The 17,459-nt window shown below is 33.5% G+C and overlaps 1 protein-coding gene across 2 annotated transcripts in view; it reads right to left on the bottom strand.

Moving 5' to 3' along the window:
• REV1 (DNA-directed DNA polymerase) overlaps positions 1-17,459 on the bottom strand; it is a 264,062-nt gene that overhangs the window by 124,167 nt on the left and 122,436 nt on the right. For both annotated transcript variants that reach the window (XM_089830019.1, XM_089830018.1), the window contains exons 12-13: positions 15,688-15,807; positions 5,876-5,968 (exon numbers count right to left, since the gene is read on the bottom strand). In XM_089830019.1, coding sequence (XP_089686145.1) covers positions 5,876-5,968; positions 15,688-15,807 — 213 coding nt within the window. The remainder of the gene's footprint in view (positions 1-5,875; positions 5,969-15,687; positions 15,808-17,459) is intronic.

Raw genomic sequence — 17,459 nt, forward strand, 5'->3', positions numbered from 1 at the left:
TTCCATTGGTCAACCCCACTAGAGGCACCAAACATTCACTGGGCCAATCTACTCTTGTTCATACCAAATCCGTCAGACCTCGCAAAAACCATACACATTAGCAACAATCCTCAACCCCCAAGGGTACTCAGTGACGGTCTTAGATCCCCTCTCGCCCAAGTGGCTACCTTCAATTTTGGGTTACTTCTCATTGGTCGATTGAATGTTGTTGGTTGTTTCCCACAGCTTTCAACCTCCGCATAGTGCCTCTCTTGGCTCTTTGGTTTTGGTTGTTAGTTGTTTCACGGGGCACCATTTGGTGTCCCTTTTGCTTTTGTCTCTTTGTTCTAACATTCAATCCCTTAGACCCTTTTGGTGGTCTCTTGTCAGACATTGATAGTTTATCTTATCTTATCTCATTTAGAACCTTAGTTAATTGTCATTTAGGTTTTCTTTTTAATTTTTCTCAATTAAGCCTATTTTTAGACTACACTATAAGTAGCATCTATAAACTCTATTTAAAAGTTCATTGTTGATGCAATATCAATTATGTCTTTATATATATACCATGTCACAACAGAATAACAAAAACGCTAAAAAGAATAACAATTTTCAAATGAACTCCTCACTAACGTGCTTGACTCTATCCTACATCACTAGTTCCTTTAACCTCCAATACTTAAGTTTTAAATTTCTGAATCACCAACCAAATATTGTATGTCTTGAGACACGTATTTTGTAAATTATTCCTCATCAACTCATATCAGCTTGAGTCCAAAGAAAAGCATCATTCAACTCACACAAGATATCCACGCTAAAAACACCTCAATCATAGCTATAAAAAAAAAACCTCATGCACCCAAGCAATTGACACACACATAACACTTTTGTTGCTTTCCTTTCTAATGTCTTCTTACCTTAGCATTTTTCAATCATTTCATTCAAAACTGCAGTAGCATATATTCACATTGTCCTCACATTTTTGACATTTTTGTTATGTCAAACTTTCTTACCAACCAGTCCCAAAATAGCGTCCAACAAATTTTGCTTACTTCAGAGCAATACCAAAAATTAAGAGACAGTTGCATGAGTATAGCCCACTTCCAGAAAAGCTCGACAGCAATTACACCAGCACATGTTTCAAATACAGCAATATGAAGGAGTCACACCACTTACAACCTAAGTCGTTAGATATCTTAATCAAAGGCATTTTCTCAAGATGTCACGAGCCAAAGACTACTGCTGCCCATCAATAATTAAGTTATGCCTCATCAACTCATAATTGCTCAAACAAATAATACCACTCCAATAAAAACCACATGGACTATATCATTAAAAATGATTCCAGAAAGGAACACATGGCTGACAAATATCTTCACTAACCTTTGACTTGGCAATCTGTATTACGATAATAGATAGTTTCTATTATCTCAGTTTAGTATCGAATGGTTATCTATTGTAATCTTCTGCAAATATTAAAATATTTCTAATATTTAGTTTTCTATTTCCAAAATAGAATGTTTCTATTCTTTGTGATTGTTTCCTAGTGAAACATTGGTCAACCTCTTCTATAAATTGACCTCTCAGTCTCTATTAATATCAAGCAAATATATTCCAATTACTTCATAATATGGTATCAGAGCCAATACTCTAAACTTTTTGGATAATAATTATCATTTCTTGGTTCAAATTATTTGTCTTTTATTTTTGAAATTATTTATATGCATATTTGCTTACAACTCTCTATAATCCGACTAGGGTTTCCATTATGAGATATCCGAATCCGTCTACTTCTAATTCTTGGTGGGGTTTTTTGAGAGCTAAACTAGGTTGTCGTTAGATTTTTCCAGGTGCCTCAATTTCTGTGCCTTGTTTTTCAAGCCAATATATCTAAAAACCAACATGTTTTTTCTGGGTTTTTTGAGCTCTCTTCTGGGTCACCAGTCAAATTTTTTGAGTATCTACTTTTTGAGGGTTGCATGTACTTGCTTGTTAGTTGCATGTACTTGCATGTTTGTTGCATGCACTTGCATGTTGTTTGCATGTGTTGCTTTACCATGCAAAGTCTCATGTTTTGCCTCGCTTGAAGATTTTGATGGATTCTCATAACATTTTCCCTTCAAAAGAAATCTTATGGGTTTCTATAAATTTTAACTAAAAAAATTTTGATTCTGTAATTCGCAAAGTTGTGTGGGATTCCTTTGTGGGTCTGTAATTTTTTCCTCAAATATCATCTGTTGGGTTTTACTGTTTTTCCTCTAAAAATGAAACTTTGTATTGTCAAATTTTGATTGCTTTTTCACCTCAAAAAATCATGTTGGGTTTTGATTGATTTTCACCTCAAAAATCATGTTAGGTTTTGATTGATTTTTCACCTCAAAAATCATGTTGGGTTTTGATTGATTTTTCACCCCAAAAATCGTGTTCAGTTTTTTCAATTTTCTCTCAAAAATCATGGTTTTTTGCAGTTCGTTTTGGAGCATTATTCTCATCTGCAAAGTTTTGGAGTATTATCCAAAGTACCATCAGCAGTGTTCTCAACAGACATCCTATGCTCCAAATTCATGAAGCTACTGGAAAAAGAACATTAGATGCAACTACTGCTGCAAGTATGGGCACATGAAGGTTGAATATAGGAAGCACTTAGCTACCCTATCTAAGCAATCTACTTCGCAGCCCAAAGCAAACAGTGCAGAGCCCCTTGAGCAGACAGAATCTGCCTTTTACGCTTTTTGACAACTTCGTGCTCTGGATAGATTAACCATTAAGGGAAGGTATTATAATAATAGATAGTTTCTATTATCTTTGTTTCGTATCTAATGGTTATCTATTGTAAACTTCTATAAATATTAGAATGTTTCTAATATTTAGTTTTATGTTTCTATTCTTATGATTGTTTCCTAACAAAACAACGTTCAACCTCTTGTATAAATTGAGCTCTCGGTCTCTGTTAATATCAAGCAAATATCTTTCATTTACTTCCTAATAATCTCACCTGGCAAAGAAGTAGACAAGTAGGCAGCTTAAGCAAACAGTTAGCCAGGTCAAGCACACAACCAAGGAGCTCAACTAGACAACCAAGGAATGCAACCAGATGACCAAGTAGCTCAACCAAGTAACCAAGCAGCCAAAACAAACAACCAAGTAGCCTAAAAAAACAACCAAGTAGCTCAACCAAGTAACCAAGCAGCCAAAACAAGCAACCAAGTAGCCTAAACAAACAACCAAGTAGCTCAACCAGACAACCTAGCAGCTTGATAAGCATTTCATTCCAGTTCTCTATTTCTTGAGTATTCTGCCAAAATTCATACGACCTTGATCATCAAACTTTAAAACACAGGAATAAATATTGAACAATTATCTAGCCCTTTTATTGATGCCAAGTATGTTTCTAATTGCTACAATTCTTTCTGCGATGGATTAATGCATTTGATGGTGGACTTTGGCCATTTGGGACCTGCACCTGTGTGGGGGAGTTGTTGACTATGGTAGTCTTCATAGGTGGAAGCGTAGGTTGAAGACTTGGACTCCAACTTGACTCAGCAGCCCAGCATTTTCGCTCAAACATGGAGCTCTGCACAGACTCGGCAAAATGCTCCGCATAGACTTGGCAAGAAAAATCGTCATATTTACATTAAAAAAAGATATTGCTGTCTTTATGGAACCTCAAGGTCTAATTTGACTATCAATTTATCATAATTCAAATATCACATGACATATGATCCTCAAACTCTTTAATTTTGAAATTTTAGTTTCAGAGTAGAACAAAACATTGTGATATAACAAAATTATAAATAAGAAATGTAGAATGGTGTTGTAATTGTTTACATAAGATAATATTTTGAAATGAAAAAAAAAACCGAATACAATCTATATCTTTCTCTGTTCTCTTTTGATGTGACTTAGTTTTCCAAGCCTTGATCTAAAAGGCAAGTCGGTATGAAAATGGTGAAAGATTGTTTCTTCAAAAGTATCTTTGTTTTCCTCCATTTCATCCTATTTTGCTACTTCTGTTTGATGACTTGATCAACTTTGAATGCCTTATAATTCTCTTCTCAGATTGTCTTCTTGATATGATGATGCTTCATTGGGTGTAACAAGTGAATAAGAGCAAAAAAATGACAAGAAAAAGTCGAGTTTTTACTTTACAAAGAACAAGCTATTGTGTCCAAATGCTATACAGAAGAATCTAAGCTTAGGAATCAGAAGTTTGTGCTTGAGACTCAGAGAGTCTTAGACCAGGACTCACCAAAGTACTCTCAAGACTCAACCAGACTCTGTGGAGGAGTCTAGTTGACTCAGCTCATCCAGCTCAGGGACTTGAGAGTTTGCAGAGTACTCAGAGAGTCTTCAAACTATTGCTGGAAGTATAACAGGTCTTCCTGGAAGGGATTTAGCCATTTTGGTGGGAGTTGAGGTCTGCAGATCATTCAATCTGTTGGAGAATATTGTTAGTCAGATTGGCTGTGAGTTGGGAGCTTGTAGTAGGACATATTGGCTGCTGACATATTGTATTGGAAGTGCTTCTGAGCTGTCCTCTTGCTGTCTCTATTAGAAGTCCATTTAACTGAGGTATTTTGACCCCCTTTAGTTTAACATAAAACTAAAATCATTTAATGTTGATGTGCTATGTAGGCCATAATGTTATTTCAAATTACATGATAAAAACATATTGAATGACCGCCTTTCAGCTCCTGCTCGGATGTTTATCAGTAATAATATTAGTTAATATTCTCAAGAAAATCCTTTATTTCAACGAAATCCTCAAGGGATCAAAATGTTACTGGCAGCTGAAGAACAGTTTAATCTAGCAAATTGGATGGAATCAAAAGGAATTGAGTACAGGCAACTTGACAATACATAACTACATTGAAAACATGGAACTTTTAGCTCAAACAATATAGACCTTGAATGGGAGATAATTGAATTCACAGAATAGAAATGTATTCATTAAGTCGTTATTGTACGTAAGTTTATGGATTGTGTTTGTTAATCTACAGTCTAAGACTCTAAAACTATGGCCAAGACTTCACAATCTGTAATTTGACATTCAGATGATTTTGTTATTTTCCTAGTATTATATATCAATGTGTACCCTAATATCCTCATTCTTATGGTCTAGGGATCAATGCAAAATCCTTTAGATGAAATTGCAGCAAAATCAGCCGGGCGGTTTGTTTTCAATCTAACTACATTTTCAAAGTGATTGCCTCACATAACATTCAGATTGAAGGCATATCCACAAGAATGTAAGATACCAGATCATTCGGTACATTGAAATAACAAATGCTTGTTCCATTAGTCACCATTCATTAATGAAAAAAAAACCTTCAAACTAATACTCTAGTTTAGAAGGCTGGCCATGAAACAGGGTAAGATTTTCTGAGTAAGAATTTAATATAAATGCCTGCACTTAATTGAATTAGGATATTTCACTGTAAGATTTGCATTCATCACATCTCTGATATAAATCAAAATGTAATTTATGTACATCAGAATAATTGACATATCATAGAAGATAAAATTTACAGCCTGACCGTTATAGCAAGTGCAAATGGTTTACAAACTAGGATGGGAATTTTGTGTGTGCTAGAGAGAAAAAGGGATAATATATGGTGAGAAACTAAAAGGCCAGTACCATGTACTCTTATTGTCACTGAAGCTAAAACAGTATCCATAACAATAAATATTTGAAACTGTGATAAAAGTTAAAAGTAAATTTGGAACAAAGAAAATACATATTTATTACCATCAAATGAGAAAAGTTAATTGCCTGTGAAATTCCAGAACTTCGGTAAACTACTTCATTGACACTTCATTCCTCTTCTGAGTATTTCTCCCAATCTAACTCAGAAAATAACTTAATAAACTTAAGTAGAAAAAGATCAAACTGTACCTTAGCACTCTGCAGCTGCCGATGATCAATTCCTCTGCAGTAATACCATAACATGTCACCCGTCTTGGAGCCAAAATCTCTTTGAAGAACATCCTACACAACAAAAAATTAACTTAAACCTCAAAATTGTATGGCATAAATTTTAGCATACATAGAAAAGAACTTTTTAGATTCAAGTTCACTTATTATTTTTCTACTAGTAATAACCAGCAATGAGTAGACTACAAATCCTACAGCAACATATTGTAATCATATAAAAAAGGCATGCATCATAGAACAATAGTTTCAAACTTCCAAGCTATTTTTCATGTTTCATACTAAATTTGCTTGCATGTGTTGCTCAAAATATTTAAACAAAGAATAAGGACGGTCCAAAATCGAAGAATAGACTACAAGAATGCAGTACCGTCTCTGCTACTTTAACATTTAATAAAACATTAATAGCTGGTCTTGCATACATAGTACATACTCCTTGTTATGTTAAAGGAAAAAAATTGAATTCTCCAATTATCAACCATTTAATACATTTACTTTACACCTATGAGGATATACATCACAGTTAACTTATTTGGGAACTCTGTTCCTTAAGCAGAACAAAAGCAAAGGAATGGCATCACAAGTAAAGACGTTAACATCAGCTATAGAAAATCCTTGTAGACAGGTCCTGAAGCTCAAAATTGTGATATGTCAAACTTGCATGTTGCTGCAATTTTTATTGTGCTAGCCTGCAACGCAGTGAGGAAACCTACCGTGTGCTCTCATTAATGTCTAGTAGATATCAACATGACCATTAACTGTATAGCAAGGAGACAATGCTCTTCAGACGCATATATACTGCTCTATACATGAACTGTTCATTAATTAATCTTTTTTCCTAATACTTGGACTTGTAACTCCACATAAAGTTTGGCAAAAAAATATTCTCAAAACACATAATTAATTTATTAAATAAGAATTATTTAATGGATGAAACTTCTAAAGAATGAATTTAAAAAACGCATAAGTCTAGTCTCATTATAAATATGCAATAAGTCAAAGATCACATGTAATAGAACCCTCAAAAGTTAAAAATTCAAATTTTAAAATCATATAATCTAACTTAATAATCCATGTACAAATGGAGGTGTAGTTACTGATACCAGGTACATTGATACAAGTTCAGCCATATTTATGAACTTATAAATTAATAATTCTAAAATTTAATAGTATTATAACAGTTGCAATCATGACTGCCATAGACAATATTTTCAATGCCTCATATACATTGCAAAAATTAAAATACTCCCTAACTAATTTGATAATTTATGATACCAAAATGTCAATACGCAATGAAAATTAATTGACATTTAATACCCTTCATATTGCTCTTCATGAAAAGCATTAAAGTCAAAATTTGGTTCAATTTAATTTGACACACAATCAGTTGAAGTGACACTCCCACTGTTTTACGTGCAGAAATTGTCTCATCTATAGAGACTTCAGCAAACTATGCAACTATAGAAAATACATTCACATCCTTGGGGATTTCATCAAAAGTCTTTGTTGTAAAGAGCCCTGCTGGCTCTAACTTCTAACTATGTTGAAGAAATGATATTGTTTTGTTTTTTTGAAGTTGTTTGCAACATTTTGTGTTTTGAGATATATGCTTTCTTTTTTAAATTTTCAGAGGTAATGAGTAATTACAAACACAAGAAATTGTAATATAAACTCAACCTTTTACACCATTTCATCAATTAATATGCAAGTTTCCAAGTGCTGGAAACATTATTTGATATATGCAGAAGTGTCTAAACCTTATTTCATAATGCTATAACCTGGATATGCAGTGACAGCAGTATGAAATCTCCTAGACCAATCACACTGTTGCAATTGTAAGTCCCCATGCATAGCAGATATAAGAAAATCCAAATCGCAGCAATTCAAAACACATGACAATAAAGACATGGGTGCTGAAAGTTGCCAAAATATCCACCAATATGCAAACGCTGCCTTATGGAAACAGATTGGAAAGAGATTGAAGCTTATGGAAATGCTGCTGGGAGACACTAGGACTAATCTTTGCCTCTACAAATTGTTGCTGAGATCAAAAACTGGCATATCACACTCAACCCTTCACCTTTGAACATCAATTCAGTTATCGAACATGGGCAGCTGATTGCACAATTCACCAGCAAACAAACACTGATTCACAGTGCTTAATACTGTGCAAGAGTTGCCAATGCCCGCATATTGCACAGCCTTCGAACCCTTAACACAAAGTCGCTTCACCAACAAACAAGTTATCACCAAATAAAGTCATTCAATAACCAAGATGATTCAAATGGGTCTTACAGCCACATTTTATAATTTTTTATCACAAAAGCTTCTTCCACACACCAATGGCTATTATAGCTTCCATATCACACCTTTCAATTAATCATGACCTAGCCTTTCACTTAGGCATGCTTTTAATTGAATAATCATTCATTTACTCCCTTACCTTATTACATTATTGAATTAAGTATAACTTAATTGAATAACATCAATTATAATCATAACTGATAATATCCCACAATTCATCAAGTAATCCACTTAAATACAAATCCACTCTAATTAGGTATTACGCCCAAGTGTTATGCTGAAAATACAAACTAGCTAGTTCTGACTTACTATTAATAGTAAGTCAACCACTAGAGACCTTCAAATCAAGTTGTTATCTCACGCAGGTTGCAATGATGAGCTAACACTACCACACTCTTGACACCTTGTAAAATCGGACATCACGGTCCTCCCTTCCCAAGATTGCTTGTCCTCAAGCAATCACAATCCAGTAGCTCACCTAACTCCAACCTCCACCGGGATGCCAGAGAAAAATGCATGTAATATCCCTGTCATCGCCACATAATCCCTGTAAATACAAAACCATCTATGTGATCAACATAGACTGCAGAACTAAACTCAGCACATTAACTGGTAATGCAGAAGTCGAAACATCACATGGAAGCAACTCAATAAGTAGGGTAGATTTACCCCCTTTCTCTATGCCGATTAAACTATCATACCAACATCAAACTCAAGCACAGAAGAACTCTGCACCAAGTAAATATCCTGTAAATGAGGAACAAATGTGAAGTTGTATGCACTCCTCACTATATACACCTTTGTGAACTCCTCAATCAAACCTGTCTAAAAACCTGTAAGAACTAACTAACATCCTCGTGCAATGGTGGAACCCCAAACATCATCCTCACTCATCACCCGAGAGAGACCAACATCGACCTCAAATAATGGATTGTCATATGACAGGGTAATATCCATATCAAACAAGGACTTGTTCACGAAGTGAACTGCCCCCATATGCTGATCTGAACTAGGTAACCACAAATTACAGGAGACATCGTGTAACCTGCTCCACCTAAACCGTACCATGATAGTCTCATAAACTCACTAGTGAAAGACTCTAGGTCGCCTATTGCCTGAGCTGAGTAAGGTCTTGGAAATAAGTTTATGGATTCTTATGAACAAATCTCTCTACCAATCTATCCACGAACTCCTAGTCAGATGTAATCTGATCATGATGTAAAGTGACCAACCCATGGTACCACTAGTCATGAGTCATACCATCCAAGAGCAACACAAAAAACTGGATAGCCTCTTCCTCAAACATAGGACACAATGAGAGATATGTTAAGTTTTCAGATTTTAGAGCAAAGAAGAGGTATAGTGCAACAGTGGTGAATAATTACTTGCACATTATGTTATCATGTGTTCCTTATTCACTACCCAACACATATAATATATATGAGATAAAGAGGTGCATCTTCCAAAAGACATGACACTTCAAATGGGACCAATCAAGCTTTCCCACTTAATTGAATTATCATATAATAAAATACTATATTTGATATTATTATTATTATATTGTCATTAAATATGTAGCCACTCTTGGCTTTACTTTTGCATATGCAGTTATTTATTGTTGATCTTTGTCGTAAATGCCACAAACATTAACACTCCCTCTTGGACTTGAGAAGATCAACTAATAAATCTCAAATCTATAAAAGGCCTCAACTTCTCTATCTTCACAATTTCAATATATCTCAAATCTATTATATATTCGATACATCATCTCATGACGTAAAACTCATACAAATCTCAAAAGTCATCATATGCACTTAAGTATTAGTCTCTTGAGTCTAACTAACTCAACCGATATCAAATCCATGATATCAAAAGCATTGGCCGAATATCAACTCCATGATATTCACTAAATGCTAGGAGTAATGGCTTCACGACATCAAGTCCCTGATCAAGATATCCAAACATTAAGTCCATCAAGTGACATCATGGATTTGATATTAGATTTAGTACTTGGTGGACTTAATGTCCGAATACTGGTACGGGTGACATCATGGATTTGATGTTGGATTTAGTACTTGGTAGACTTAATGCCCGGATACCAATACGGGTGACATCATGGATTTGATGTCAGATTTAGTACTTGGTGGACTTAATGTCTGGATATCAATATGATGACATCAACTCCATGATCAAGATATCCAGACCAAATGAAGTCATGCAATGATCAAGATGATTTGAATGGGCCTTAGAGCTGTGTTTTATAGAATTTGATCACAAAAGCCTCTTCTAGACACCATCAGCTGTTAGCTTTTGTTGTCAGCAAAAGTGTGTTATGCCGTCAGGATTAGTAAAACATGTGTTAAGGGTGTTAGTTAGAAACCAAAGGGCATTCTGTTATGACACAACGATTTGATCGCACCGCTTCGGGATCTTATGTACACTCTCTGTTGGAGGGAGAACATATTCAGTATTAGTCATTGCTATCTATCTTGTGTATTGGTGTATGATGTACTTGAAGCATTGAAGCATTAATGAAATATATATCTGGTTCCTGAAGCATTACATATCTTTCCATGTTAACACACCTTTCACTTAAATCATGAACTAGCTTTTTGCTTAGGCATGCTTTAAATTGAATAATCATTAATTAACTCCCTTTAGGTGCCACTTGAACTTTATTACTAAAAAGTCACTCAACTTAAGCTTATTATGTTATTTAATTAAATGTAATTAATTCATAACATTAATTATAATCAAAACTCGTAATATCCCATAATTCATCAATTAATCCACTTAAATGCAGATGCCACGTTGATTAGGTATCGTGCCCAAGTGTCATGCCAAAAATGAAGCCTAGCCAGTCTTGACTTACTATAAATAGTAAGTCAACCACTAGAGACCCTCAAATCAAGTTGTTTGTTGTTTGTTGATGAGGTTCACAATGATAAGCTAACACTACCACACTTCTAACCCCTGCTATAAAGGGACATCACATTTGTCACCCCCTCACTGCCTTGAAGTGTCTTATGTGACGTGATAAAATTTGTAGGATACAAAATCAAATCCTCAGCTTTTTTGCACCCAATCAATTGCAGTTTGTAATGTCCCTTGTTTACAATTGCCCTAAATCTTGCCCTAAAATCATAAGTTTCATAAGAGGAAGAAATGTAACATGATTGAAGTCATACTTTTTCCAATTAGAATGCTTTAACAAGATAAATCTGGTTTAGGTTCTGAAATATTGGAAATATAATTCAGTTGCATTAATGGTCATTTGTAATAACAATAGAATATATTGCCCAAGTTCCCGAGATGGGCAGCGGGCAACGCAGGATCCATTCTACAGATAATGATTTATTTTACAAATTATGGGGATGGCTAAGGGGCAGCAAATGGGCTGTCTCTATAAAATAGACAGTAATTTTAAAATATATAGGGAAGTTTTAAATATTCATATGAAAACATGAATTAAACATACATATACACATAATAACCAAATGAAAGCATGTATATATACATCATAGAACCTTGCATATAACATTTGTGTTCAATTAATGTTGTTTGACCAGTAATATTAATGATATTGATTAGACTACACTAGTTGCTCCCATTGATGTTCATATCTAGCTGAGGCATGCGAGTTTGAAGGAGTATACATGGTTTCCAGTCTGAAAAGTACAGAACAGTACAGGTTGTACCTTTTGTAGAGCTGGCATAATCTGTTAGGGATATTTATTGTATTTCTTGGCCACTTTGTTACTGTTTGGTGGTGTAGGTGGTGTATGTTGTTGTTAGGTAATGTTGGGAGGTATTTTTTGATATTTAGGGAAGGTGTTTGATGAATTTTGTAGCCACTTTGACCTAAAAACATTTGAATATCAAACCTGCAATTAAGGTTGAGCTTAACACAGTGGTTTGCAAACTTGACATTGATCATTCTAGCACTTGTTTGGTTCATTGTTTCTTTCTGATTGGAGGATATTTTGATAGTATTCTAATACTAATATGACCGACAACCACTTCTCTATGCACTGATAGATTTTAGGTGTTTGTCAAATTGATTAACAAGTTGCTGTTCATTTCTCTGAGTGCTTTTAGCATTGCTTCCAAGTGTTATAGTTGCAGTCGTCGAACTTCTGACTGTGTTGCAACATTATATTGGTCAAAGCTGTCATCACGTGCATTGATGTCAAACCAAATCAACCATGTGGAGGCATGAACAAAAAGACAGAAGCTTCAAATTGAAAATCTGATTTCAGAAACAGTCAGCAAAGATCCCAAGGCAGAAAAAGAGACTTGGAACACTATAACGAGCCTCAACAATAACAGCTTAGAGTGGAAACTACATGATCGATTGTCTGGTAGTCCATCTTGAATCTTGTTTGCCTCTAAGCTCCAATATTGTTCCTCTGACCAATACATGTCAACCACTGTAATATTAAGTTTGGCATATGTATGCCCAGTCATAATCTTCTTGTAGTTGTCAACAATAGAGGGATACCATACTTTAGGTTAATGCTCTAGAAAAATCACCAAGAAAAACTTAAATGCACAATCTTATTAAAGAGCTTGGTGTTAAGGTTGTAGCTTCTGTCGAGTTGATTTTATCATGAGATACCTTGTTGATGGTAAATCATCTTTAAGATAAATATCTTATATATATTATTAAATTCTATATGTAATATAACATATATTATATATTATATATTATTATATTATATGATGGTAAATCATCTTTAAGATAAATATCTTATATATATTATATAAATTCTATATGTAATATAACATATATTATATATTATATATTATTATATAATAATATAATAATATATTACATATATGGTTAATACATTAATATACATATATGCTTAAAGATGAGTTATACATATAATTATTTATTAACTAATGATGATTAACTATAGAGACATGTCTCTTCACCTCATATTTATGAGTGTTCAAATCTGCATTTGGAAGACATCAATCACACTGGCAATGTTACTACATTTGCAGAATCGATCTTAGAAAAGGGTAAAAGTACAAAGTTGTGTCACCTTTCAAGTTGACTTATCAAAACAACTGAATTTGAGTATTTTTATCCAAAAATACGTTTTGTTCAAACATATGATCTAGATAAATTCATTCTAGCTAAGTTATATATGGTGTCACACTTTTCCAAATAGAAATGTCTATTGAATGCATGATTTATACTAATTTGTATCAAATTACTAAAGAAATAAAAATATTTTAGAAAACCGACGTTTTGATAATTATTACTATTTTTTATGATATTTTTTTAATAACATATAAACAATATTTTATAGAGCTCAAGAATACTCTCATATAGAATTTATAGTGTTTTTTTTTTTTTATATCAGTAAGAAGCCGAAGCCAAGATTCATTATTATTATGTGATGTGATTAATTATTATTATTTATTAAGCTTGTGTAGAGTCGAACCCAAGACCTCTCAAATAAGAGGCTCACAATTTACCGTTGTGTTGTAAGCTCTTGCCTAGAATTTATAGTGTTTTAATTAGATATAATATATTGTAATTTAAAAAATTCTACAAGCACGTATTTTAACACTCAAAAAAATATCAATTTTGATAAAGAAAAACATATTAAATCATATCAAAAAAAAAAATTAATTATATGACGTTCTAGAGGAGAAAGTCCACTTCCAGAATGTATAATTTTTCTTCTGGTTAGAATAGATTTGTTTTGAAAAATGTGGTGGGAGATGAAAACTATCGATTTAGGCGAGTTGAAATTTGAATCATTATAAAAGAGAAAATATAGCTCTGAAGTCAAATTTATTTTTCATTGTTCTAGCTATATATGTTATCTATAACATAGTCTGAGTTCAAATGGAAATAATTTTATTTCCATATAGTTTTGCGGTGGGAACTAAACCCCTAATTTTTAGCATTTTTCAACAACTAAAAAATTATCTATACAAATTAAGAAAATTTATCAATTCTTATTTCAAATAATTATTAAAAATTATAATCCTAAACTTCATCCATTTCTACACATTTCATTAGTTTATTTCTTTCTCGAATTCTAAATAATATTACCAATTTTATTTCATTGAAGGTGAACAAGTATACTTTTGTTAGCCTTTTCCTTTACAAAAGGGTGACACGGGTTAATGCTTTTACCCAAAAACAACACTTGGAAAAATGAAATTCAAGAGAATTCATACTATATTTGATGAATTCAGCATAGAAACCTTCACAATCAATTTCTTTGTTGGGGCACAACTCCATAATAGCTCTCGAAATAGAAGACGTAGAGAAGACAAAGGAGGATAACAAATAAGCAAGAGTAATTATAGAGGGAACTAGAATAGGAGACCCATGGATCAAGGATTATGTTGGAAGTGATGTTTTAGCATGAGCGGTGGAAATAAACAAAAAGTAAAAACCATATTATTTACATCAGAGAAGACAATTGTACTCCCTTTGTAGCATGAGTACTAAGGGAGGGTCATAGGCTAAGGAAAATCAAAGCCTCTAATGAAGTTATCAACATTCATTATCAAACCCTCAATGCATAGCATGGATCTATGGTCAAAAAAAGGTTTGAAATAATGTGTGATGTAGAAAACAAGAATTAATGTCAGAAAAAAATAAGAGTCAGCGGTTGCTTCCCAAAGAGTTCTAGATAAGAATTCATACATATATTCAATGCTTGGAAAAGGAAGGGAATAGAACCCAAACATCAGAATGAAGTTAGAAACATAATCAATGGTGTATTCATCATCAAAGTGGATTAAGCTATGTCTAATTTTGTAGGGTGAGCAAGGCAGAGACGGGCGTATTAGTGAGAATGTACTCCATAATGCTCACACCACCATCGTGGGGGAAACAAGGGAATCTACCAAAGTTGGGACAATGCAGAAGCCTCTCAAGAATGTGAGGGAGTGTACCCTAGGTTATCACCCATCCAACCTAAAATATCCATACACAAGAATGTTACTTCATTGCTTTATCTTCACAGGTTTAGGGAAAGCAGTATAAAGACAACTGAACTAGTTTCTAAACAAAAGATGTGAAAATGCAATAAACTTTGAGTTTGAAATTTGAATATTTTGTGTAGTTAAGCAAACCAGGTGCATGTATATGCAATGTCAGCATGCATCTCAAACATGAAACAGTTGTACAATTAAGTTTCATGATGGCTTCTTTATTACAAATCACAAATAATTGAAAACATATATAAGAGCTTATCTAAGATGTAAAGTACATTGATTTTAGAGATGAAAGAATACAGTTCTAAGTAATGCAGGTTTTTATCTTCGATAAGATTATACATCAATTCTTATATTGAGAGATTTCAGTTCCAGGATACTCAAGATGTTTTAGTTGAAGCAATATCCGTGTCCCGTCCAACATGGACAAAACATTTGGCATTGTCCAAATGAACAAAAAAAACAGTCAACCCAAAATGCATTCAACAATATCAACTAACCTTGGATATGCTGCGCAGTTGACTGCAATCATGAACATTTTGATTATTCAGCTTTTCTCGCAATGTGGGTCCCACTCCTGGAAGTTCACTTATAGGAAGATATGCCAGGAATTCATTAACCTGAAAATGCAAAAACAGTTTTGTGTAGTTACCATCCTATTATATACCAATTGTTCTGAAAAACTTCTCTTTAAAAGAAAAAAGAGAAGGCTGCAACGAAACCATTATTCAGAGAGACAGAATGACAGAGAGAACTATGTCTTTTGTTCCTAATGCATAAATATCTTTCGTCTAATATAAAAGAAAGATTAGTTTTATAACTTCAATATAACAACTACAATTTACAAAACACAAAGTTTGGCACTACTGTTTTCATTGTACTCAAAGGAATAGCAAAGAAGAATAGGATCTCCAGATATATCTTGAAACCTCAACTATAAAGTCTAGATTGTAAAGCATGTTATAAAATAAGTATATTACTTGTGTTGATAAATCCAAAGACGTATCACAATCAGACAAGGAAGATGGGATATTCAAAAAATTGCCAAACAACCAACTTCTAGCAAGTCAAAAGGCCTACGAAAGCATGGGTGTCCTGCATGTAGTCAGCAATACTGCAATGTTCTAAATGTGAGAAAATTTAAAACGGAATAGAGCTAATGAGAAATGATAGTCTTGGCAGATCAAATATTAAGCTAAACATGTAAGGTATTAAAATGTTTAAGATAAGATAAGCTGATTTATTAATGTCCAACTAGAGACCACCAAAGGGTCTAAGGGACTGAGAGTTACAATCAAGAAACTGAAAGGAAGAGCATGTAATGTCCCCTTTTGCGGGACATTAGAAATATTGAAGTCTTATTTGTAAAGTTTAATAGACCGTGTTTAGTGTAGACTTATCAAAGGGTTTGATATGTATTCTGATATATAATGAACTGGTGTCTTCCTGTTGACAAACTTAATGTACTTGCTGTAAAATGTATTAACCTTATCTCAGATCAGTATTGCCAATGTTATTAATATGATCTGCAGAATGAAAATGATTTTATATATATACATATGTTGAAACATGACGTAATAGAGACATGACTCTATACGTTCATGTCTCAACATACACATACCGATTCATTAAGTTAACACTAAACAGTGTGTTATATTTAACTCACGGGTTAGACCTGATATCAATGATAGTATAGCAAATGAAGCCACCCGATAACGATTTGGAGATGGCACTTCAATCATGGCTAGTGGTGTGCCGATATCAATATAATCGGCAGTGTCAATAAAACAGTCTAAACTAATCACCCAACTGTTATTGGTTAAATAAATAAAAACAGAATTGAAATACTGCATTATAATTTTATATATATATATATATATATATATATATATATATATATTACTAGAGGTTTCAATACTCAACTGCTAACTTTGTTAACACTCCCTCTTTAGCAATGAGGGATTGAAACTTCTGTATACAATTGAGTAGACTTGATTATATCTGATGAAATATGATGTTCGGCAAAACCCAGTCTAAATAATCATAATAATTGATTTTCATGATGTCCAGACAAAATCTGGCCTATAACTATGATGGATATCAATGTGTCCAATAGAGTCTGGCATATAACAATAACACCAATAATTTTCATGATGTCCAGACAAGATCCAACCTATAATCATGATGAATATCAATGTGTCCAGCAGAATCCGGCATATAACAATGACACCAATAATTTTCATGATGTCCGAACAAGATCCGGCCTATAATC

Source organism: Cupressus sempervirens, chromosome 5 (assembly GCF_028749045.1).
Source record: "Cupressus sempervirens isolate cs-2001-9-10 chromosome 5, ASM2874904v1, whole genome shotgun sequence".
Lineage (NCBI taxonomy): Eukaryota > Viridiplantae > Streptophyta > Pinopsida > Cupressales > Cupressaceae > Cupressus > Cupressus sempervirens.